This window comes from Mycena indigotica (assembly GCF_014461135.1).
Source record: "Mycena indigotica strain 171206Taipei chromosome Unknown Mind.scaff0001, whole genome shotgun sequence".
Taxonomy (NCBI): Eukaryota; Fungi; Basidiomycota; class Agaricomycetes; order Agaricales; family Mycenaceae; genus Mycena; species Mycena indigotica.
The window spans coordinates 6,190,403-6,213,783 of NW_023503000.1; the positions used below are offsets into that span (position 1 = coordinate 6,190,403).

At 50.8% G+C, this 23,381-nt stretch overlaps 5 protein-coding genes across 5 annotated transcripts; 2 read left to right on the forward strand and 3 right to left on the reverse strand.

The window, feature by feature from the left end:
- Nucleotides 1–515: 515 nt before the first annotated feature.
- MIND_00175300 (uncharacterized protein) lies at nucleotides 516–2,530 on the reverse strand (the record flags this gene model as incomplete). Its single annotated transcript, XM_037358673.1, has 6 exons — nucleotides 516–993; nucleotides 1,048–1,178; nucleotides 1,225–1,650; nucleotides 1,697–1,809; nucleotides 1,862–2,283; nucleotides 2,331–2,530. The coding sequence occupies 6 exons, from the start codon at nucleotides 2,528–2,530 to the stop codon at nucleotides 516–518; spliced, it is 1,770 nt and encodes a 589-aa protein (XP_037226583.1).
- Nucleotides 2,531–4,667: 2,137 nt separating this feature from the next.
- Nucleotides 4,668–6,591, reverse strand: MIND_00175500 (F-box domain-containing protein; the record flags this gene model as incomplete). Its single annotated transcript, XM_037358674.1, has 6 exons — nucleotides 4,668–4,771; nucleotides 4,825–4,866; nucleotides 4,919–5,195; nucleotides 5,244–5,437; nucleotides 5,484–6,099; nucleotides 6,145–6,591. 6 exons carry the CDS (start codon nucleotides 6,589–6,591, stop codon nucleotides 4,668–4,670), a joined length of 1,680 nt encoding a protein of 559 aa, XP_037226584.1.
- Nucleotides 6,592–7,283: 692 nt separating this feature from the next.
- On the forward strand, nucleotides 7,284–7,617 carry MIND_00175600 (uncharacterized protein; the record flags this gene model as incomplete). Its single annotated transcript, XM_037358675.1, has 3 exons — nucleotides 7,284–7,350; nucleotides 7,403–7,514; nucleotides 7,563–7,617. 3 exons carry the CDS (start codon nucleotides 7,284–7,286, stop codon nucleotides 7,615–7,617), a joined length of 234 nt encoding a protein of 77 aa, XP_037226585.1.
- A 2,799-nt stretch (nucleotides 7,618–10,416) lies between these two features.
- On the reverse strand, nucleotides 10,417–12,194 carry MIND_00175700 (uncharacterized protein; the record flags this gene model as incomplete). The annotated part of the gene is made up of 5 exons (XM_037358676.1): nucleotides 10,417–11,498; nucleotides 11,550–11,601; nucleotides 11,651–11,798; nucleotides 11,853–11,992; nucleotides 12,042–12,194. The coding sequence occupies 5 exons, from the start codon at nucleotides 12,192–12,194 to the stop codon at nucleotides 10,417–10,419; spliced, it is 1,575 nt and encodes a 524-aa protein (XP_037226586.1).
- A 6,073-nt stretch (nucleotides 12,195–18,267) lies between these two features.
- On the forward strand, nucleotides 18,268–20,138 carry MIND_00175900 (F-box domain-containing protein; the record flags this gene model as incomplete). The annotated part of the gene is made up of 5 exons (XM_037358677.1): nucleotides 18,268–18,720; nucleotides 18,768–19,580; nucleotides 19,627–19,912; nucleotides 19,969–20,010; nucleotides 20,062–20,138. The coding sequence occupies exons 1-5, from the start codon at nucleotides 18,274–18,276 to the stop codon at nucleotides 20,136–20,138; spliced, it is 1,665 nt and encodes a 554-aa protein (XP_037226587.1). The 5' UTR covers nucleotides 18,268–18,273.
- Between the last annotated feature and the right edge of the window lie 3,243 nt (nucleotides 20,139–23,381).

A 23,381-nucleotide genomic window follows, 5' to 3' on the forward strand; every position in this document is an offset into this window, starting at 1 on the left:
CTGTCTTCCACACGGCGCTATTACGACCCTGGAACGCCCCAGTAGCGGATCATCAGCGGGCCGCGCCGCCGCCCCCAGCCGAGATGCGGGACGGCGAGCCCCACTACGAAGTAGAGGCCATCTCCCTCGTACGCAAACAAGGTCGACACCGCCTGAGGTACTTAATTCAATGGAAAGGCTATCCTCGGAGGCTAATATCGTCTATTCTCCGGGCGAATACCCACCTTTTGTGCTCCCCAGACCCTCTCGAAGTCAGACCCCCCGACGCCCCGATACGGCCCGAGCCCGACGCTGACACTCTACCGGTCAACATAATAGAAGTTCTACAGTAAAGACGCTTCTCATTACTGATTGAAGGTCTTAGTCTTAGGTCTAAGATGGAATCTCAAAAGGAACCGATGATATAAGTACACAACATTTTTCGACTAATCAGTCTAATCTTCCTCGCGGAGAAGCGGAATGGGCAGAAATCTATTAGAAGAAGTACTCGTCTAGTAAGACTGCTGCTTGATCCATCAAAGCCCAACCACCTGAGCACTCGCAGGCGACACCGTCACCTCCCAGTCAAGCGCGACAGTGACTTTGGCCTGCGACGCGACGGAGCAAATCCAGTTGATCTTGCGGTCCAGGCCCAACGACTCGACAACACAATCCGGCTCATCGACCCCGTCCCACTGGGCAACAACGTCCTTGGCCACAGCTATCTTCTGCGGAACCGGCGCTGCGTCTTTTCCTTTCTGCACTTTCATGCTCCCCGTATTCCCGCTCTCTGACGCCACGACCAACGCGGGACTGAGCAGCTTCACCTCGATCTGCGACGTTTGCGACGTGGGGATGTGATCGACGACCTTGACACGCGAGACCGGAAGCGATTTGGTGTTGAATATCGTGATGCGCTGGCTGAAGACATGCGTTGCGGTCTTGTTGTAGAACCCGGAATGGGTGACTTTCTTGATGACAGGGTGGTAGGTGATGCGGATCGAGGGGTCCACACTAGAGAGAGTCGTTAAGTGGAGAGATTCTGTTGAGAAAGGAACAAAACGGTACCCAAGAGGACAATCGAAGCTCTCCTTCGGGCTGACTGCAGGCACCTCGGATCGAGAGATGAAACTGCCGTCCACGTAGACGCTGGAAGAGCCAGCAAGAAGTGTGTAGTCTGACGCATTGACGATTTTTGCCTGCAATAAGGTCAGAAGAATAATATATTTCGCGGAATTGACCCACCGTGATATGCGCTTTGGTATCAACTTTCGGCACAGTGACCCAGCTCATCGTCGCTTGCAAGTTGAGTTCAACGATGGTGAAGTTATGTGCTTCACCATCACTGGGAATCGTAACTTGTCCAGGGACACGGAAAGTCGCGCTGACGTTGCCCCTTGAGGTGACCGAAGCCCCTAAATGCGCCATCGGTTCCGCCATACCGCCTGCTACGTCAGACCCAAAAAGTTCATCCATGTCGTCGACCGCTGATCTGGACTTCTCTTGCATGCGGGACATGGTCATGCTACTGCTGCCCGGAATTGCAGACTTCTTGCGTGACTTGAACGGGGTGAAGCGGAAGATGTCGAGATTCCACGGCTGCAACTCGGGTATGTCGAGGCCAAAGGTGGGAGTTGATGTTTCGAGGGTGAGCGGAACATCATCCCAGGACTATGCACGTTGAGAAGACGAGTAAAAGCAACCGAACAAAAGTGACCTCGCCCGTGTTCTGCATGATAGCGGCTTTGTAGATGAGCTTTATAGGGTCGTCTTTGGTGTTCATATCCACACGAATATCGTAGAAGGCTCTCCATGTCGCGCGAGGAACAGCTTTGTTTGTACACATAAGAAACCGGTTTGGAAACCATTGAAAAAGACTCACCATAGATAAGAGCAATCTCGATATCCCCCTCGTGCTCCGCAAACACACCAATAGCGGCTTTGACTCGTAGCTTGTCATTTTCGTGCGGGACAGCAATACGCTCGCGCTCTTTCTCGATGTCAACCCTAAGAGTTTGCAGGCGCTCCGTCAACTCCGACTTCTGGTCGTCGAGCTTCTCCCCCGCCTTATTGTAGCTCTCCATCACACTCTCTATCTTCGAGTAGTCCAGGTGCTCGACCGTCAGTGAAGCCAGATATTGCTCCAGCGCCTCGATTGACTTCTCGCATCGTCCGAGGGCATATTGTGTTCGCTCTTGCTGCTTCAATAGGGCCTTGAGCTCCGGAGACGTGGTTTCTACGTGTTCGCCTTTCGCAGTTGAAACAGTGACATCGTGGATTGTCGCAGCGCCTCTGCCTTCTACTCTGTCGATAGTTCAGTATAATGAGGACGGAGGGACGTCACAACGCACCGGAGGGACTCTGACTCCAAAACATTCGGCAGCCCAGAGATATTGACCTGGTTAAGGCCCGTCTTGACCCCAAATTTGTAGAGCCGCGTTATTTCGGCGCGTGAAGAGTACAGGCTGACCGCGATGATTTTGCTGGCTGACACGGACTGCAGCTCGATGGTGCCCGTGGGCTCGAAAACTGGAGGATGGTCTGCCGTCATTAGGGATGGGAGGAGAGGAGTCAGAAAACCTCATCCCTGTCGGTATTTAACTGCGATCAACGGCTGGGCCGACAGGGTGATTAATATTGTCAACGTCTGAAAGGTCGACGTACTTACAAGTGACGGCTATACAACAGCAAGTGGGACGGAGCCGTTATGTATTGTGGAGGACATTCGCGTTCGCTCGTGAAAAGTAAGTATCATGTGACCTGATGCACCTCTTGATTTCCGATCACTTCGCGCTTTGCTGGCTTCCACAATCCAGAATTGCTGAACAATCCTCGTCTTCGAGCCATGAGTAAGCGTTGCAACTACCGAAAAAGGCGCCAGACGCCGAACAAGTCCAAGACAGCTGGACGACTATAAAGTCGCTATCCAGGGCTTGAGAACAGACTACTAGTACCCGGGCCTTTCTTCAAATTTCGACTCCCAATCGTCGTCAATTGCAACCATGCCTATTAAACAAGACGCGTCGGCACCTCTCATAGCCGTCGTAGGCGCTACGGGAATTCAAGGCGGCAGTGTCGTGCGCGCTCTTTCTGAATCCGACAAACCATATCGAATCCGAGCCTTCACTCGAGATGCTTCAAAGGCTACTGCCAAGGCACTGCAGGAGGAGGGTGTCGAAGTCGTGGTCGTATCTTTGACGGTGGACAACAAGGATGCCGTCTTAAAGGCATTCGAAGGGGCAGATTATGCTTTTGTTTGTGTCCTCTTGTGGTGATCTTTGGACGCGCACTGATCTTATCCACAGCTTGTCACGAACTTCATCGAGCACAAAGACGCAGCTAGGGTAATGTTCTATACACCCCGCAAGTCCGAGTTGACGTCTTTCCAGGAAACCGCTGAAGGCAAACTGATGATTGACGCGGCAAAAGCAGCTGGCGTCAAAGGCATCGTCTGGTCTGGACTGCGAAGCGTCGATGCCCTCTCTGGCGGCAAATACAAGAATGTCGCTCATTTCGAGAGCAAGGTGCGCGTTACGGAACACGGCCGCAACTCTGGTGTCCCCTTCATCGATCTCCAAGCGGGGGGCTATACCAGCAACATGCTCACCTTTACGCGGCCAGTCAAGGTTTCGGCAGACACGTGGGCAGTCAACGTTCCCTATGGGCCCTCCACAAAAACATGGGTCATCGACGCCGAGCAAGACTACGGGCTGTTCGTCCGAAAGGCCCTCGAGCTGCCGGTCTTTCCCGACAAACAGACATGGATGGCAGCAGCGGAGAATATCAGCATTCAAGACCAGTTGATCCAGCTCACAGAAAGTAGGCCTATCGTCTCGTCACGGTATTGACCAATTCCTCCAGTTACTGGCAAAAAGGTCGTTTTGAATCAAATCACACCAGAGGCATTCGAAGAAGGCTTCAAGAGTTTCGGACTGCCGTTAAACATGGTGGTGGCTATTCGGGAAGTCTCCTCTTTCATGAATGAATTCAAAAAGAGTAGTTCTATTCTGTCGCCAAACTATACAAGTATTAACCTTCTGCAGCCATATCGGACGACACGGTTGTGTCTCAAGAGGGCCTCGCCCGCCCGCCACGTACCTGGAGGGAATACGCGCAAGCTCTGGACTGGAGCACTGTTCTCGTTTGAGTTTTTTTTTATATAGGACATTGTTCATCAATAGCATTTTAAAGATCGGCTTGCAGCGAAAAATAGCATCGTGATTCGTGGTTCCGAGTCGTTCAAGTTGGCGCCTGAAGCACGGCTGCCCAAGGCCAATGGAAACGTCGAAATCATCGTCGGTCGCATAATTTCGGGCAGTGGGCCAGGGAATGTGAATTGAAAAAGTTGAGAGCCGGGAACTTAGCAACAAGAGTGATTGCTCAGTCACAGTGGACATGGCCTTGAAATGATATATATATACAACGAGTAGAATATCACCATGACAGGAAAGAAGGAGGAATGTCATAAGCCTCAAGGAGTTCATCGGCAGACAGAATGAGCGATAATCCGCGACAATGCTCACAATTCGAATGAGGATTAGTAAGAGTCCAGCTGCTTTGGCCAAATATATATACTTGACAGAGCTGAAAGTCGAACTACATACTGTACAACTTATAATTTTATAATTTATTTTACCATCAGGAGCGTTCCCTAACAGGCAAAGCGAAACGCCTTGTCTCTGGATTCATCACTGCTCCTCGCTTTCAGGTTCTTCATCAGCTTCTTGTATGTCGTCGGCCAATACTGGTGCCAGGTTGATGCTATATGCAGCCAACGAATAGGTGACATGCTCTAAAAACACAATCAGCAAAACGCCCGGAAAATAGACTAGAGATTTGGCTCACGAAACCCAGACACCTCCACGGTCTCGTCGCCATTTTCTGCGCCTATAATTCATATGGCGTAAGCGGAGAAAGAAGAGCAGCAGAAACAACATACGGGTGGTTATCCGTTCATCGGACAGCGACTTCACATACGCCGCCTCCCTGTCGTCGTCAGGTAACAGCTTCTGCGCTGAAACCGACTGGAACCCAGGGTTGGACCACGTAAACCAGTTGAAATATATGCCCGTAGGTCCCAGTTGCAAAGAGGTTAGACTATTCAGTCCAACAGATGCACTGAAGCAGGCTGCGCGTGTGGTAACTATCGTTGGTGGGTAAATCATGTTGTCGCGACACGATTCGAAGTCGAGTGAGAGAACGTATATGCCTCGTACCTGTAGTCTCAACTTAGAGAGAGAATTGAACAAGGAGTTGGAACTCACTGTAGCGACTCCAATCCTATTGCTCTCAAGAGCAAGGTACTTGGAGATTCCCTGCGGGGAGCCAACTTGAATATCTAGAGCAATTTCTCGGAAGGATTTGACTCCATCAATTACTCGACGATAGAATGGGACTATGATGACCCGAGAGCTGGACAAGAGAGCGACCAAGTGGGAGCCACATTCAGACAGACGCACTGTAATTGCGATGAACAAGGCGCTGGTAATAAAACAGAGACATACCACTCCAAAATTGGTCCACCAGTCGTCCAGGAGTTGCTGACGTTAATCGATGTAAAACAGGTTGTGGCTTCAGGATCGCGTCTGGAAGCCACCCTGTTTGATTTTCGTCCGCTTCAAATGTGTAGGAATTGTCGCCGTATGAATATTGTGTGGAAGGGATGTCGAAAACGCAAAGCCCTGTTGCAAGAGAGAATCCACGCAGGGAAAGTGTGTCGGAAACAAATGCGATGCCATCCGCACTAAGCGCAAGACACCTGAGCTCGCCGGAGCCCGCCCCCAAGTTGATGGTCTGGAGGAAAGACCCAGACGGAACATCCCAGAAGTGCATGTCGGTGCTCGATCCAGCAACAATGGTGGGGTAGGCTAAATCGAAAGCGGAGACCGTGGCGTCGGGTGGTGGATGCAGAAGTGCCCAGGGCGTGAATTTACGTTTGGGAAAGGTACTATTTGCTGTTGCTGCCGCCCGAAATTGTGCCTCGTCAGGAGGTGAAGATGCAGCATGAACATGTTCGTCGCCGTCTTGCTCAACAAGTTTCCAGACCTCCAAATCGCTTCCGCGATTGAAAACAACGAACCCTTCGTGATACTCGCAGTGGGCGGCCTCGGATACGTAGCCCTAAATTCGGCTCAGCATGGAGTCTGGCCAAATTTAAGGACGCACCTCTGGCAAAGCCCAGACCAACTCGCCGGTGTTCATATCCGTGATTCGAAGTTCTCGCTGCCTCATACTCGTTGTAACGACGATGAATCCCTTCCGCTCGTCTACTTTGATCTTGTAGACGTTTTCCCCCGCTGCCCCGTGGTAGGTGAGGTCTGAAGCGGATTTACCGAGCCATGCTTGTTGTATAGGGAGCTGAACCTTGCAAAACGACTTCCAATCAGTTGAGCCGGCCAAGGCTCGCTGAGAGAAAGTAGTTTTGACATTGTCGAATGGAGTGGATGACGGGACGGCGAAGTGTCGAATGGCAGCATTGCGGTAGACCTCGAGTTCGTTGGTTTCGATGAATGCGTGCCAAAGGCGTGAGGTGCGCGCAAGTGCGGAAAGAGATGGAAAAGGTAAGTGAGAGAGGATGAGGAGTGTGACTTCAGGTGACAATGGAAACGACATCTTCACCAAAGACTAACGAGAGTCCCAGCATTTATACAGAAGCTTGATTCACATCGTCGTCGATAGCAATGATCGGAACAGTTCTCAGACCACATCACCTTTGACGAGCGTCGGCAGCGCAAACTCTCTGCAGTGGGTTAAACATTGGGAACTTGAAGAACACTGCCAGGGCCAGAAATACAAGCTTTGCGGTAACCCACATCTGACGTGGGAGTGGTTTTGCCCCCGCCGCCATCGGGTTTGCCTCCAAAAGACCCGACCACACTTGATGTTCGGCGGCAGCTGAACCATCTGGCGACGGCGCATGCGCTATTCAAAGCTTCTTTCGAACGCCGACGACAATCAAATGCGCATAGTACCGCCACTGACACTTCGCCCAAGACCGACAACACGTCTCCACAAAATTCCAAGCGCCCTACCGTGACTGAGGATGGCCCCGCAGCGACCTGAGGCCACACACACCAAGCCCGCCCAATGCTTGGGCTGATCAAACCAGTGAGGGGGACGAGAGGGAACGGCGCTTTGCTGAGATGGAGCGATCTCGCATGAAAGCAAGAGATGAGCAACAAGAGCAAAGAACAAATACTAGTACTCCTCACCATTCAATGCGGAATTCCGGCCCGGCCTCGTGGCGAGACAGTCATTGATCGTCCAAGGTCAAACAGCCGCCACGAGCGTCTCTTTCCTCCTCCATGAGCGTCCCTTCCGAGCCAGACATCGCCGACCTGCACACAAAGATGATGCAGTTGACTGTAAGTGGTATGCAAATTGGATCCCTTTTGTATTGGAGGAGGCTTGATCTGGATGGCAGGGGGCACAGGTGGACATGGAGGGCCCGCCGAGGGCAGGGGGGGAAACGGGGGCACAGGGCAGGGCAACACACTGTCTATCAGAGCAGACTCGGTGCACATCGCAAGCCTGAGGTAGGTTGTACCACAGGCACAGTGCTTTGCTCATTCCTGCTTCCCCAGCAGCCCCGCCAACGGCCCCACCAGTGGCACCATCGGTGAGCCTGCAGATGAATAGTGTCCATGTCCTGAATTGATCCTGCTTGCAGTGCTCAATCCCCCGCTGTACAGGGGATGTCCCCCTCCATGTGATTTCTTTACTGGCAGGGCGTGCATTCTGGACCAACTTTCAGAGCTGTTCGGCAAAAGCAGCAGCAGGGGCAGCAGGAAGGTTGTGCTCCTGCACGGCCTCGGTGGGGCAGGCAAGACCGAAACAGCTCTCAAATTTATCACCACTGCAGGAGAAAGGTGAGTGCTTGAAGCACTATGGTCTTGATCAACCAACGATGAGGGCAGGTTTACAGACCAATTCAAGATTGATGCCACCAACAGGAATACAATTGAGGCCAGCTACATGGACATTGCACGGATCAAGCAGCTGGACGTCTCTGTGACTGCAGCACAGACCTGGCTGGTGGGCAACACCGATGAGTGGCTACTCCTCTTTGACAATGCAGATGATGTAGATATCAACATCAGAGAATATTTCCCTCAGTGCAGTCATGGAAACATTCTAATTACCTCACGCAATCCAGATGTGGGCAGCCACACAGGCCACAAGTCAATCAAGATTCTTGATTTAAGCTTATCTGAAGCTGTTACTTTGTTCTCAAAAGTCAGTGAGATCAGTGATCCTGGTGCAGCTAAGGAGATAGTCAAGGCAAGTTGTTGCCATGTCAAAAGGACTCTGAGTCTAGCTAATATTGATCAGGAGTTGCACTTCTTCCCCTTGGCCATTGTTCAGGCTGCAGCATATATTAAACAGTCTCACTTGTTGACTGCCAAACCTTTAGGCTATCTAGATATGTACAGGAAAAAGAAGACAAAACTCTGGAATACAAAACCTGCACAGGCTAATTGGGACTATCAGAAGACAGTCTACACCACATGGAAGATGAGCTTTGATGCCCTGCCAGCCCCTGCAAAGGCAGTGCTGCGGGTGTTCTGCCTTATGCATTATAATGGGATCACCCAAGATATCTTTGAAATGGCTGCAGAATATAAACTAGATGAACTTGCTGAACTTGCCAAAGCCCAACTGCAGCCTGCATATAGTTTCCTTGCTCACTTTAGAGATGAAGAGGGAATTTGGGATGCCTACCAATTTGAAGAGGTGGCCCAAAAGATAGAAAGCTATTCTTTGATGTTTGCACAGGGTAATAGATATTCAATGCATCCTCTAGTGCATGAGTGGACAAGGGAAACATTGAGCAATCCACAAAGAGAACAAAAATTAGCCCTGAACATCATAGGAATGGCAGCTAGTTGCTGCACAGATCTGGAACATGAGCTATTGCTGGCAAATCACTCACGGGAGTTATGTATGGCAGCTGGTGCAGTAATGCTAGTAGACTTCCAGATCAGGCTAGGAAAGATTTACACAGTTGCTGGACTGTTCCAGCATGCAGAGAAAAATGAGGAGGGGAGTTGTGGAAACATATAATAGGGTTAGACCAGTGGAAGATACAAAACTAATCAATGCAGAAGCGGAATTAGCTGCAACATATCGTGATCTTGGCAGGTACTATAAGGCTGAAGTTCTGGAACTAGCAGTACTACAGCGGAGAATCCACCTCTTAGGGCCTGTGCATGCTGAGACCATCACTGCACAAGCAAACTTAGCTGAGACATACAGTGCACTTGGAAAATATAGTGAAGCTCAGGATCTGGAGGAAGCAGTGTTAAAGCAGAGAACCTCCCTGTTGGGACTTGAGCATCCTGATACTATTACATCACAGGCAAACTTGGCTGCAACATATTTTGCATTTGGAAAGTATAATGAAGCACAGGTTCTAGAAGAAGCAGTGCTAATGCAAAGAACCTCTCTGTTGGGGCTTGAGCATCCTGATACTATTAGTGTACAAGCAGACTTGGCTGTGATATACTATGCACTTGGTCAATACAATGAAGCTCAGGCTTTGGAAGAAGCAGTGCTATGGCAGAGAACCCAGCTGCTAGGGCTAGAGCACCCTGACACCATCCAGTCACAAGCCAACTTGGCCACAACATATAGCAAGCTAGGCAAGTATACTGAAGCTCAGGTTCTAGATAACATAGTGCTGCAACAGACAACTCATCTGCTGGGGCCAGAACATCCTGACACTATCACTGCACAAGCAAATCTAGCAATAACATATTATGCATTTAACCAGTATGACAAAGCACAGGTTCTGCAAGAGATAGTGTTGCGACAAAGGACATCTCTGCTGGGACATAAGCACCCTAACACTATCAGAGCACAAGCAGACTTGGCCACAACATATTATGCACTTGGCAAATATAGTAAAGCTCAGGTTTTGAAAGAAACAGTATCGGAACAGAGAACCCATCTGCTAGGACCTAAGCACCCTGACACTATCAGGTCACAAGCAGACTTAGCTGCAATATATTATGCACTTGGCAAATATAGTGAAGCTCAAGTGTTAGAAGAAATAGTTTTAGAACAGAGAACTTATCTGCTAGGACTTGAGCACCCTGACACTATCAGGGCACAGGTCAACTTGGCTGCAACATATCACAAACTTGGGATTTATGTAGTGTAGAAGAGAAGTTTTCTTGAATTTAGCTATTTAAATTTATACTCTCTCTATCAAAGTCCCAGCTGGCAAAGTAATCTGGTTGTAGCTACTTGTAGTTGGCACCCAGTTTGGTTTGATTTTGGCCCAACCTTTAGGCTGATGGTTTGGTCTGCTAGTAGCTATTAAGTATTATTACTTGTATATGCAGTACATATATATATATATTATGATTATGCTTCATTTAGTAAATAAGTAACTATGTATAATAATACAACAGAGCGGTGTTTTTCCTTGCTGTATCAAATCACACTTTGCAGTCGTGTCTCCAACTCCTTTACCTTGTCCGCCATCTTCAAATTCCTGTATGTATTCGCGAGATTCCGCATTATCCTCCTCGTCCGCTGATCGCGCTCCCCAAACAGCCGTGAATATCTGGCCAGCAAGTCCACCTCCAAGTCAGCCGACTGCGCAAACTCGTCAAGCTGGTAGTATGAGTCAGCAAGATGACTCATAGCCTCGAGTGTCTCGACATGATCTTCACCCAACTTCCGCTTCCTTTCGGCCACCACCCGCTCCTCGTGGGTCTTTGCCTTTTGCGGGAGCTTGAGGTCTTTGTAGGTTATCGCAAGACTCAGCATCGCGCGCAGTGTTTCCGGATGCGTGTCACCTTTTTCTTGCTGCAATCGCCCCAGAACGAACATCTTCAGTCGCTTCGCCTCCTCGTACTCTTTCAGGTCGCCACACGTGATCGCAAGACTCGTCATCACCGCGAGACTGTCCGCATGGTCCTCGCCCAGCGTCGACAGCGCATATTCTTGGTATAGTTTTGCATCCTTCGGCCGCCCGAGCTTCCGATACGAAATGGCGAGGTTTGTCATCGCAAGTATCGTGTCTGGGTGTTTCAACCCAAGGCTCTTCTTCCGTGCAGAGTACACGTCTCGTTGGAGGTTCTTTGCTTCGGCGTACTTGTCCAGCCTTGTCTTGACGAGTGCCAGATTGCTCATACTCCGCAGTAAATCGGCCTCCGCCGAGCTCCCCGCCACTCGCCGATTGACCACGTCAGTCGCGAGCCTCTCCGCATCTTCCAGCCGGCCAAGATTCATGTAGGTCACCGCCAAATTGCCCATAGCGCTCAGTTCATTGTGCTCGTCCTCCCCGCCCTGCTTTCGATACGCCTGGAGCACGTGCTGCTGGATCTCTTCCGCAAGCTCGTGCTGCCCGACTGCAGCGTATTCTCGTGCAAGTTGCGCGAGAAGGAGAAGAGTATCGGGAACGTCATCCCCAAGGCGGTCGATCTTGCTGCTGACCTCGGTGTGCAGCTCCGTCAATCGTTGCGGTAATGACCCCAGCGCCTCTGGTTTTCGCAAGGCAAGCCGTCGCGCTATATTAAAACCATTAGGATTGGGCACATGCTTCATTGTAAAACCCATACGACGAGACTGCAATTCTTGGACCCGGCGGTTAGTATCGAGGCCCACGACTGTCTAAACAGCCTATATTGAGAACAACACTCGGAAACTGTATGTCGCTCACATTGAAATGGGTGATCAGGCTGACAATCGTGTCCTGCAGCCCCTTGATTTCCTCGGAAATCGAACGCGAAAGAACCAGCGCAAGCACCCGACTTGAGAGCAGTTTCGTCCTGATTTGCTCGACGGTTTGCAGCACCTCTTTCATCGTTCTGGCGGGGAAGGTCAGCAAGCCGGACATCCAATGCGGGAGCTTGATTGCGCACTCTTCGATCTGCAGCTTCTGGCAAAGTGCGTCCAGTTGGGCAGCGACAGCCCGCTGCTTCACATGCTCCTCGAATAGCCCATGAAACCGCTCCACGGACTCGTACAGCTCGCGCAGTTCTCTGCGGTTCTTCTTCATCGCCTGACCGATTGGCGTCAATAACTGGACTAAGGGCGGGGTATATACTTGCCTCAACTGCCTTGAGCACAATGACCACCACTCCGAACGCAGCATGGATGTACGGAAACGGGGCAAAGTCCCCCGCGGAAGCCAGAACCTCCGCCGTCGATGTTATGGACGGTAAAACGGGAATGCATAAGGGGGCAGGTTTGGTTGCGACCATCGGTATGGCGAGCCGCAGTAGACCTAGTCGTAGTAATAAGAAGAAAGCACCGGGGCTGTGGCGGCTCGTCTGAAAGCTAGAGCGCCGCCATCAAAACAGCTTCCACAGTCTTCTCTACACCGGCTGCCCGGCCCAATGCCGCCTTTGGACGTACTCCCAAGGAACTAACACCTTGACAGAAGCGGTGTTCACAGCACAGTTACTTTTGTCAGCGAGTCGGAAAGCACGGCCTGTCCGTGAGACTCTGAGGGAAACCCCATGCAGATGCATTCCTAATTATGCCGAGACAGTATACATCTCCGGAGATCCACGCACAGCACTGTCAGCAGTCTGCGGATGGAGGACCGAAAATTACACCCATGGCGTCATAGCACGTGATTGTGACTCGACGCGAAAGACGAGAGAGTATGAATTCAAGTCTTGTCCGTAAAGAGGATGGTTACGAGCAAGTGTTGCAGCAGGATAAGGATTTGGTTCTCGGCAGCCCACTGTAACGAGAGCTTGAAATTCATTCCACTAGCCGTTGTTTCGCAGTACAGACATTGCAAAACAAGATAGGGAAGTTCGGTATAAAAAAGGTTCAATGATAGCGAAATCAAATATCCAAGGATTTCCGAAATTCGGGAAATCGAAAACGGTCCAGATCGGGTGAATGATTTGGGGATGAAAAGCCCGGACTTGGCGGCGCACGGATAATTTGCTGGACCTCTGGATCCTGCGCGATGTAGCCATAGCCGTTGTCCATGGACTGCAGCTGGTATCTGACTGCGCCGACGAGGACTGTCGTTTTCAGGTTCCCCGCCTCGGACAGCCTGACATCCTCCACAGCGGTGACGAGAGGGCTGGTGACCATAGGTCCGTGCTGGATGATTCCGGTCCCGCAACGAGCAGAGCGGGTGGCAGACGAGGCTATCGTTAGCCGTTGCAAGTTCGGCAGTCGTTGTGTCGCCGATAACAGAAGTACCTGCAGGAAGAATTAACCAAGGCTAGTTTAGTCCACGTAAAATGACTGACGACAGCATTGGAATCGGTCTTGATGCTCATTGTCAACTCTTCCAACTTCTTCAACGTCACCAAACCATCCAGCAGCTGGTCGTGGAAGCACCAATGACCTTCGAACCGAGGCACGCAAGCGAAATAACGCAATGAGGCAGCGTGGCGAGGCAGAACAAGGTTGATGAGCTTGTGGGCAAGGTGTTGGTCCGCGTCGTTGGAACCATCGAAGTTTGTAAGGTCGATTGTCTCCAGTGTGGAGTATGAGTCGAGGTATTTGACGAGCTGTGTGGACACGACGCTAGCGTTAAGGTGCTTCAATCGAACACCAGAAGAGAGGAGGTGTTGGAAGACGGGAGAAGTATCGAAGATGCCGATTAGGTTGAGGGAGGTAAGTGAGATGGTGGCATTGCTGATGATGAAATGCGAAATTCCTTGGTGGATAATAGGTTGAGCAATCCAGCTTAGCACTTTTAGATGCCGGAGTTGTGCGGTGAATTGCAGGTTTTCGAGAGGGTTCGTGGACAGTGTAGACAACAATTTCACTTCCAGACTGACGAGGGAAGTGTGGCTAGTGAGATAATGGGAGATGTTGGGGCGAAGCCATGCAATGTCGGTTTCCCGGATATACCACCTAAGTACAAAATATGAGTTTGTGGCATTACGCGCACTAGCACGCACCGAACAGAGCGTATATTGGCGAGCTTAGACAAAGCCCGTGAGACAAGCTCTGGTGAGGCTTGTGTTGACTCGTCTGAGCTTTCATTTGCCCAGGAAGCAACCTTCAGTGTTCTCGCATGCTGCACCCATTTGCTCTGGTTAGCGCTTGCAATGCCCTCTAAGCTGACGACGCAGTCGGCCCTGGAGACGTCGAGAACGAAGCAGCCGTAGAAGTCCGGGTCCATGGCCGCGCAAAGCGATTTGCAGACAGTGCGGAGGAGAACAACTTCATGCTTGTTCAGCTGTGGGGCATTAGGGTTGGACAACGGTGCTAGCTACCACTCACCCTCCGCGCTATCTCCCCGAGGACCTCGCGAGGGAGTTGAGAGAGGTTTGGCATGGCAGTGACCGAGAGCGTCGTAATCTGACGAAGCTGTTGCCGTTACCGATGGGCTCAATTTGGATACATCAACCGACGCAACGGCGACATTGAGCCCGACCGCTGGTATGTTTTGCCGTGGTGAGGACTAGGTTCTTGCTAACAAGAGCCAAGAACTTGAAGAAGGGGCATGAGCCGGTCACACTCTCCTTTCATCAATTTCATTTGTCCAACCATGCGTTCAGCGCTGAAGCCGTAAATGTCCCTCGTCCTGTTTGTTCACTATTCTTCAATTCTAACTTATGTATAGTACTACCAAATGCACAAGCTGAGGTCTACCGCCTAATTTTCACCAACAATAACGATCCCCGGACCCTCCAATTTCGGCGATAGAAAAACAAAGCTTCAGCTACCTCCAGAGTCGTCAACCGGCGCAGCAGAAAGACTTAGAATCGGAACCAGGTCTTTCTGTGAAACCTTCTAGTCGTCTGCATGGAAGGTCTATACTTCGACGTGCGCAACGTGTTTCTGACAATTTTTTACCATTCCCACGAACCCTTTCCAGATGCCGGTCTTAATTCTTGCTTTGCGGCGCGTATGCCCCTCATCAGACATGAGGCGCCTGCGGGCTGAGTCGATGAGCGCTTATATTCGCTATGAATAAGGCTTCCTTTCACTCTTGTCTCCGCCCACATCGATGAAGTTCGACGAGTCCCTCGATTCGAATCCAAATGGCCTCCCAGCATGGATAACGTCCTTTGTTGGACTCTCTTCAGTGTTTGCGGCTGTCGGATTGCTGTCCAGCTCGTACCTCGGCTCCAGCATCAAACTCCTCATTCTCGGTACCTTGGTGGAGACCGGCAGAAGGGTGTTTCAATGGCTGATTGTCCGCCTCCGATTTCGTGCGTGGTTGAGGACTTTTCCATCGCTACGCTCATCTCTCTCTGCAGAATACTCCATAACAGCCCAGTTTGACGATGGAGATCCAACGTATGACTGGATTGTTCTGTTCCTAGTATGTTGTCCAATGTCTTGCAACTTGCCCATGACCGTCGATATCAGACACAAGAAAATGTTTGGCGCCGTTCCCGCGATTTCACAGTCAATGCGACCAACTCGCGTCGCAAGTGGGCAGTCAAAACTTGGATGGATCCGACGATAAAAGGCAACGCGGAATATGTGCCAACCTATCAGGAGCCTCAGTTATTTCGCTGGCGAGGACGATGGGTTGAAATCAAACGTAGTCGAGACGGGAATGAAGCGCGGTTCACGAGCTCCGGTACTTACCGCCAGATTGCGAGCATCGTCATCACGTATGTCATTTCTACGGAGCCTTTTCGCGTGTATTACACTGACACTGGCTTTGCAGCATGTACACGCTCGATATGGCTCTGTTGTCGGACCTTGTGGAAGACGCGCGTGCTCGTTATGTCGAAGTCAACAAACCAAATGTTGTCATTCATCTTGCTGATTCGGTATGTCCATATGGTCGGTCTATTATTGCGATTGCCTGACCTCTTTTCAGCCACAATACGGACCGGGCCTGCCATGGACTAGTACCAAACACAAGATTCGTCGACCTCTGAGGTGGGGTTTGCTCTGAGATTTCTGAAACACTTTCTTAACGCAGCTTAGCACTATTATACTCCCAGACGGTGTCATTGAAGCACTTGTTCGCGATGCCCAGGAGTTCATCTCATCGGAAGATTGGTATGTCGAGGCCGGAATTCCCCATCGACGCGGATACCTGCTATATGGACCGCCTGGAACGGGCAAAAGTATGTCTGTCCTAACACGTGGCTCTGATTTGCTTATTCTACCACTAGCGTCGACTATCTACGCACTAGCGGGCGCTCTCAATCTAGAAATTTACTCCCTATCGCTAGCCTCGAGCTTGTAGGTAACCTCTGAGAATGATTTGGTCGTTGTTAATAGACTTCAGCGTGGACGACTCATTCTTGCAGCGTGCTGCCTCTGCCATTCCGAAGAATGCTATTTTCCTCATTGAGGACATCGACTGTGCCTTTCCTTCTCGCGAAGACGAAGACGAGATCGCCGAGCGACAAGCTGCGTTGATGAGCAATACTCAGTTCTCGCTTGCCTCAGCTGGCGGATTGGACTTGCCCGGCTCCGGCCGCCCCCCTCGTTCCCTTGTCACTCTATCAGGTTTATTGAATGTCATTGATGGAGTTGGGAGCGAAGAAGGGAAGCTCTTCGTTTGCACGGTTAATACTAGTCTCCTTCCGCTTGTTTCATGATTTTGACTGATTCTATGACCTAGACGAATTACATTGACCGATTGGATGCTGCGCTACTGCGGCCCGGGAGGATCGACCACAAAGTTCGGTACGAGCTGGCGACAGAGGATCAAGCCAGCGCTTTGTTCATGCGGTTCTTCCCAGAAGCGCGGTTCCCTCAATTCCACGGCGACAAGGCGGAATCTGGCCGAACACTGCACAATCTGGCTTCGCATTTCGGGAAACAAGTTCCGCCCCACGAGTTCTCGACGGCAGAGCTGCAGGGGTATCTTCAAGGACACAAGATGGCTCCCGAGTCAGCGGCTGAGGGAGTGCAAAGCTGGGTGGATGAGCTTCGTGCTGATAGAGCCGCGAGGAAGAAACGAGAGGAAGAAAGAGAACAGCGAGTCCGCGAACGCAGGGAAAAGTTGTTGAAGGAGCGTGAGGATAGAGATAGGGAGCGAGAGCGTGAACGCGAGAAGGACAAGCAATCAGAAAGAAACGCTGCCAAGGAGGACACATCGAAGAAAACGCCTGTTGATACCGACAAGACTCCAGAGGCCGAAGCCGGCAGCACAAGCCCAGCAAAATCCAGCGACAGCGAGTTCTCTGCATATGCCGATGGTTCCTTGCCGACTGAATAGCCCACTTTCCCTGTGGACGTTGTGACAAAGGATGAGCGAAGTGGACAAAATATGACTGTATTAGCACTGACGTAAATTTCTTTCACCCTGATCAATTTCTTCAAGTTGACCACCACCATCACCCGAAGAACGATGTGAGGTGCTGAAACCGTCAATCCGATAAACTCTCGATGTCGATGGACAAATGAACTCTGCAACACTCGACGGCCAAGCGCATTTTCGCTTCCTAAGCCCCTCCCCTGGATCCAGCTTGTGAAACCACTCGCGCTGGGATGTGGAACATCGCTTCGCAATCAAGAAAGCGCCGAAATCTGGGGTATAAGTACTTACACCTTGTGGTGGACTGAGTTCTTCACCTCTGCTTCTTCTACTTCGCTCTTCCAGTCGCTTTCCGACATCTTCACACCAGTCTTTTCTTCTCTATCCAGCGATGCCAATTTTCAAAGTCTGGTTCCTCGTTTCGTGCCTCGTTCTGTTTGGACAAGCTGCCCCCACTGTGAATGTCGGTCGAGAAGTATTCTGTCCATGATGCCAACGCTTATCGCAATTTGCTCAGATTTCGACGACGAGTGGTCTTTCCGATGCACCCAGTTTTACAACTCAAACCCTCGGAAACATCAAACTTCCTGAAATTGTGCGTCCAGCGTCTCGAATTTGAATCATATGGGTCCTCATATAGCGTGTAGAAAGCCACGGCTCCTTCGTGGCGTCGAGCGGTCGTTGCTGCTTATGCTGAACCTACGCCGCCAGTCAAAGATGAGCTGGGAATTCAGACAGCGGTCAGTTCCTAGGCTATACCTTGATTTCCTCGTCTTTTGCGCTTATCCTCTTCACAGAAAGGCACCGCGCCGGGCTGGCGACGTCGCCTGGGAGAACCTACCGCGTATCAAGTCGCTGCAGGAACGAAGGAAACTTGAACAGCTCGAACCGAGGATTGACTCGTATGGTGAAACTTAGGCTACTTTCGAAGGGAAACATGGACTTTTCTGAATTTCGATTGTTTATTTATTTATGATCTGTATTGGGATAGTAATTAATTTCCTCATGGTCGATGAATTGGATGAGGTTGTCTCAGGATCCTGGATTGTCATCGCTCCAACTTGACGAAGGTCACGACAAGTTACTTACACGCTCTTACACAGTTACACCACTTGTCTAGTACCCTCATGTCCTTTCCACTTCCACCCGAACTGACGCTCTCCATCCTCTCACACTTGCCCATTTCCTCTCTTCCCGCCCTCAATGCAACCTCACTAGCATGGTATACCTTCATTCAGACCAACGAGTCTGCCGTTTATCGCAATATCGCCATCGAGAGCTTCTCATTGCCTCCCTCCACAACTTTTTCGGGCCTCAACATGCTCCTGTCGCAACGCGCCGTCGCCGGAGCGACTGACTGGAAGGCACTCTGCAAGGCCCAACACCACATCGAGCAATCCTGGCTCGGGAAAGCCGCGTCAAGTGTGACCTTTTACCCCGCAACTGGTCCCAATGTCCATCGCATCAAGGTCGACGAACACAGAGGTCTCATAGTAACGACGGCGGGGGCGAGGGATCCACGATTGCGGGTGGTAGACATGAATACTGGGGAGCTGGTTTGGGCATTGCCAGAGGTGTGTATCCGTCTTTTCATTCACAACTCTTTCATTGACGAAGCCAGCGGTATGTCTGTGCCTACGCACACTGTGAATACGACAACGGCTACATCATCTTCAACCGCCGCTTTTCGAGCGACAAAGAGGTCTGGCGGCTCGTCGAAGATGGCGCCACTGTCGATGGTTTCGCTCCATCGAATCCGCCAGACGAACTTCAGCTACGCGCAGCAGAACAGGTTTCTTACAAACGAAAATTCATTCCCTGGGCACTCCTACGCCCTCCAGAAAACGCTTCAACCCGCGCTTTTCGATTGGCATACCCCACTCTCATGGCTGCATCAGCCACAGACATGTATTTCTGGGATGTGCCATCTGGAGCTCTCGTTCGAACAATACCCTACTACTCCGATGTAGGAGAGCTAAACTACGTCGAAGTCAGTCGCCAGAAGGACGGACTTGCGTTTATCTGCGGCACCAATGCCCTCCGTGCATTTTCTCGCGCGACTGGTCGGCGAGTTCTCGACATTCCATCCACGCGGCACTCATATGCAGACAACTCTTATGTTTTTGAAGCAGACGAGGGACATCTTGGGTGGCTTCCGAGCGCGGTATTGAAGCAGCAGCCAGTCCAGCACCGGAATACACTAGAGCTTCCTGGACAACTTTTAGACGAGTTCGTTGCAGTCCACATCTCAGAATGCGGCTCTCACATCGCGGCTCTGTTGTCGAGCTCCAGACTGATTATCATCCCCTTCTTCCACCGCGTCATCGATGGACAAAATACTCTTCGGGAAATTGCACTCGATGTGCAGGTTGGATCGCCTCGCGGGGCCTCCAAGTATCTGTCGTTCGAAAACGGACGGATTGGTCTGGCAACGGTGACATCTTGCTTCGCAGCTTGCTATGCTCTCTGACGTTCTCCAGGTTGCGGGCATATATGTCCTTAGTCTCGACTTCGACTCCTGTCTATGCGCGATGTCTCCAGAGATAACCGTGGTGCGCGCGGCCTGGTTTAACTCCGCTGTGGGGCTAAACAGCATTACCTGTCTGCAACTCGGGCCAAGCGGGATTTACTTCAACTGGTCCGCTCACGGATTAGTTGATGTTACTAACCCCCAGCATTGCTCAATTGCGGGAGAGAATTTACCGCCAGATGGAGATGCAGAAGGGATGTATGCCGAGTCATTACTGGAAGACAGGATCACAGCTCGTATGTTCTATTTATTAAATCAAATTCCTCTCAGCTTGATTTGACTCGGCTACCAGGCGCGCCGAACGGTAGTGAGGTAGTGCAAGTGTTTGAATTCGGTGCGTGTGCCCTTGTGGAAGGATTGGCATTACTGACGATTTTCTTGCCAGCTCAACACTCGAGGTTTTCATATGTGGTCAGTGTCAACTTGACCCCGGTCATTGCAGAAGCGGGTCATGTCGAATGACGCACCAGAAAGCCAAAGCAACTGTAATAATCAAGTAGTGATCTCTCACCCTGTAAACATACAGATTTAAGCCCACATAAAAGGATGCATTCTGATTCAAGTTTTAAATGAATGGGGGGGGGGGGTTCAAGGCAACAATCATCACAGAACCCAATGATGAATATCGTGTCTGCCATACTTCCCTCTACACCTTTGCCGGCCCTACGGCACATATCGACGTTCTAACCACACTCCGGTTTTGATAATGCTAATGCAGCACTGGTAAAGGTGAAGGAAGAGTATAAGATGTACTTAGCACATTCCGTTGACTTCATCATAGAACTCCCCAAGGCCCATGGATACAATGCAATTTACATTAAATTCATATTTTTGTACAAAATGAAAGTTTTGAATCCGTGAAAGTACCTTTAAATAGATACAGGTAATAAAAGCATTACTTTCAAGTTGTAAATCACTAGGAATGCTCCTGCCCCAGCGGCCCAACATTTTGAGCTCCTGTATATTGACTAATTTTCTGAGATAGTATCTCAAGATGGCTCCTAGTCAGAATGGTATCAGGATGGTCTGTTCCCAAAATTCTGACACGCTGCTGGAAAACCTGTTCCTGCAGCTTTTGAGCATCTGCATATTTACCTAATTGCTCATATAGTAGTGCAAGATTACTCTTGGCCAGACTAGTATGGGGATGCTCAAGCCCTAAAATTTTGATTCATTGCTCTATTACCTGTATATGCAACTCCTGTGCATCAGCATATTTGCCAAGTTTTTGATATATCAGGGCAAGATTATTTTGGACTACAATTGTTTGAGGATGTTGAAGCCCTAGAATTTTGATGCTTTTCTGTAAGGCTTCTTCCTGGAGCATTTGTGTCAACGTCGGGCTCGGGCCGTATCGGGGCGTCAGGGGGTCCGACTTCGAGAGGGTCTGAGGAGCACGAAGGATGGGTGTTCGCCCAGAGAATAGACGATATTAGCCTAGCGACTACATCTTGTAAGTATGGTTTTTATACACCATGGTATTAGGGATGGATCGGATGGGCGCCAGGTCCCAGGGCGGATCGGATGGGCGCTGCGTAGGGCCGCAGGGGTGAAGGGAAGGGGCTGGAAGAATGAGGGAGCGTCGAGGAGTATGGCGGTATGCGAGCCCGTGCGGGCCCGGTCGGGCCCGTGCGGCCTCGTGGCCCGGCGGCCCGACCCGAACCGTGACATCACCCCCTCCGTTGTGGGCGGCGCCTCGACGCCTTATGGGTCCGCGTTCCCTGGTCTTCCTTTCGGATCTTCCATCGTCCATTTACGAGTTCTTCGCGGGGCGCAAAGGGGTTGAGAATATAGAAATCTTCCAGTGCCTCTTCTGCACCTTCGAGTTTGTCCCGCAATTCCCACGTCCACTCTTCCCGAGGATAGCCTTTCCATTGAATTAAGTACCTCAGGCGGTGTCATCCTTGTTTGCGCACGAGGGAGATAGCCTCTACTTCGTAATGGGGCTCGCCGTTGCGCATCTCGGCTGGCGGCGGCAGTGTGGCCCGCTGGTGATCCGCGATGGGGGGGCGTTCCAGGGTCGTAATAGCGCGGTGTGGAAAATGGGGCTCACGCGCCAAGTTGGGGGCAGTATCAGTTCGTAGGACGTTTTACCGACTTTGCGCTTGACTTCGAACGGCCCGAATCTCTTGTCGTCTAGTTTTTTTGAGGGCCGATCGCTGGTGAGGTTCGTACTCTGGAGGTATACTTTGTCCCCTTCGGCGTAGTTCGGGTCCGGGGGAGCGCTTCCGATCGTAATACTTCTTCATAGTTTCTGTCAGGGGAACCCCCGCTTCGGCCTCCTTCGGACCCTCTGAACGCATCCGAGGCGCATCCGACCGGCGCCCCCTCGGATGCTCCGACCCACCCCGACCATCGTCCACGGCCTCCCTTGCCCGCACAATCACCGATCCGTCAAGACCCTCCCAACGATCACCTTGGGACAGAGCCTGCGACGCCGCTCAGGCCTTCTGCGCTCTACGTCGGCAGTTACGGACGACCAGTATATAGTTGGCGCCCTAGCAGGCGGACCCTTAGAGTTTCTTCTCTTTGGATCCTCCCCTGCTAGGTCGGTCCCTCCGTGTATTCCCGTAGCTTTTATTCACGCTTTGGATCCTCCCCTGCTAGGCTTTCGTCGCAGTCTCCAGGGTTGCCCTTACAGTTTCTTGCACTTCTTTCATGGCTTCGGCCCCGTCGGCCTGAGCTTCCTTCATTCGCTCCGCAAACACTGTGGCGGCTTCAGTCGGGACCTCTTGTGGGGCTTCGGATCCCTTTCTCGGGTGAAATCCCCAGCTGATATAGCTACTTCTATGCAAAAGATGTGGGCCACTGCCCATGGGTGTAATGCAAAAGATGTGGGCAACAGCTCTAAAGTCACAAATGTCACAAGTATTTCCATGATAATTAATTATTTTAGGGCTTTCTAGCACCTTCTAGGTGATGGGATCAATGCCTTTTATATAATGTTTTTGATGTGGAACCATTTTTGATGAAGATCAATTGATTTGCTTATTAGGCTCTGTTCCATCAATGTGACATGTGATTACATCAATTCCCTTGCCCTGTATTATAAACTGTTCCAAATTATATACCGAATCATCGGCCTGAAGAAATAGTGACTTCTATTACCATATATAGCATTAGCTTAGTCATAGCTATCAATTTGGCTCTTTAATCTAGTATTTATATTACAGGCTTGTGACCTGTGGGCAATTGCCCACATCTTTTTGCATTAGACTGGTGGGCAGTGGCCCACATCTTTTGCAAAAGACTAGGTATACAGGGTGAAATCCCAGCATGAGGAAGAAGGGCGAGAACCCTGTCGAGGAGTTTACTTTATCGTTGAAAGCAAATTCCGCTAGGGAGAGCCAATCAGACCAGTCACTCTGTTGGAAGTTGCAGAATGTTCGGAGGTACTGCTCGACCTCCATATTCACACGCTCTGTTTGCCCGTCCGTCTGCGGGTGGTAAGCCGATGAAGATCGGACCTTGATACCCAGCAATTTGCTCAAGTCGCTCATGAAATGCCCAATGAATTGTTGTCCCCGGTCGCTAGTCACCTCCTCTGGGAATCCGTAGTCCTTCCAGACGTTATCACGATATAGCCAGGCGACTCCTTCCCCGGAGATATTTCCCGTGCACGGGAGCACGCGGATCCCTTTACCTAGTCTGTCGACGATCACAAGAATTGCGTTATACCTGGAGGACTCGGGTAATTGAACGATC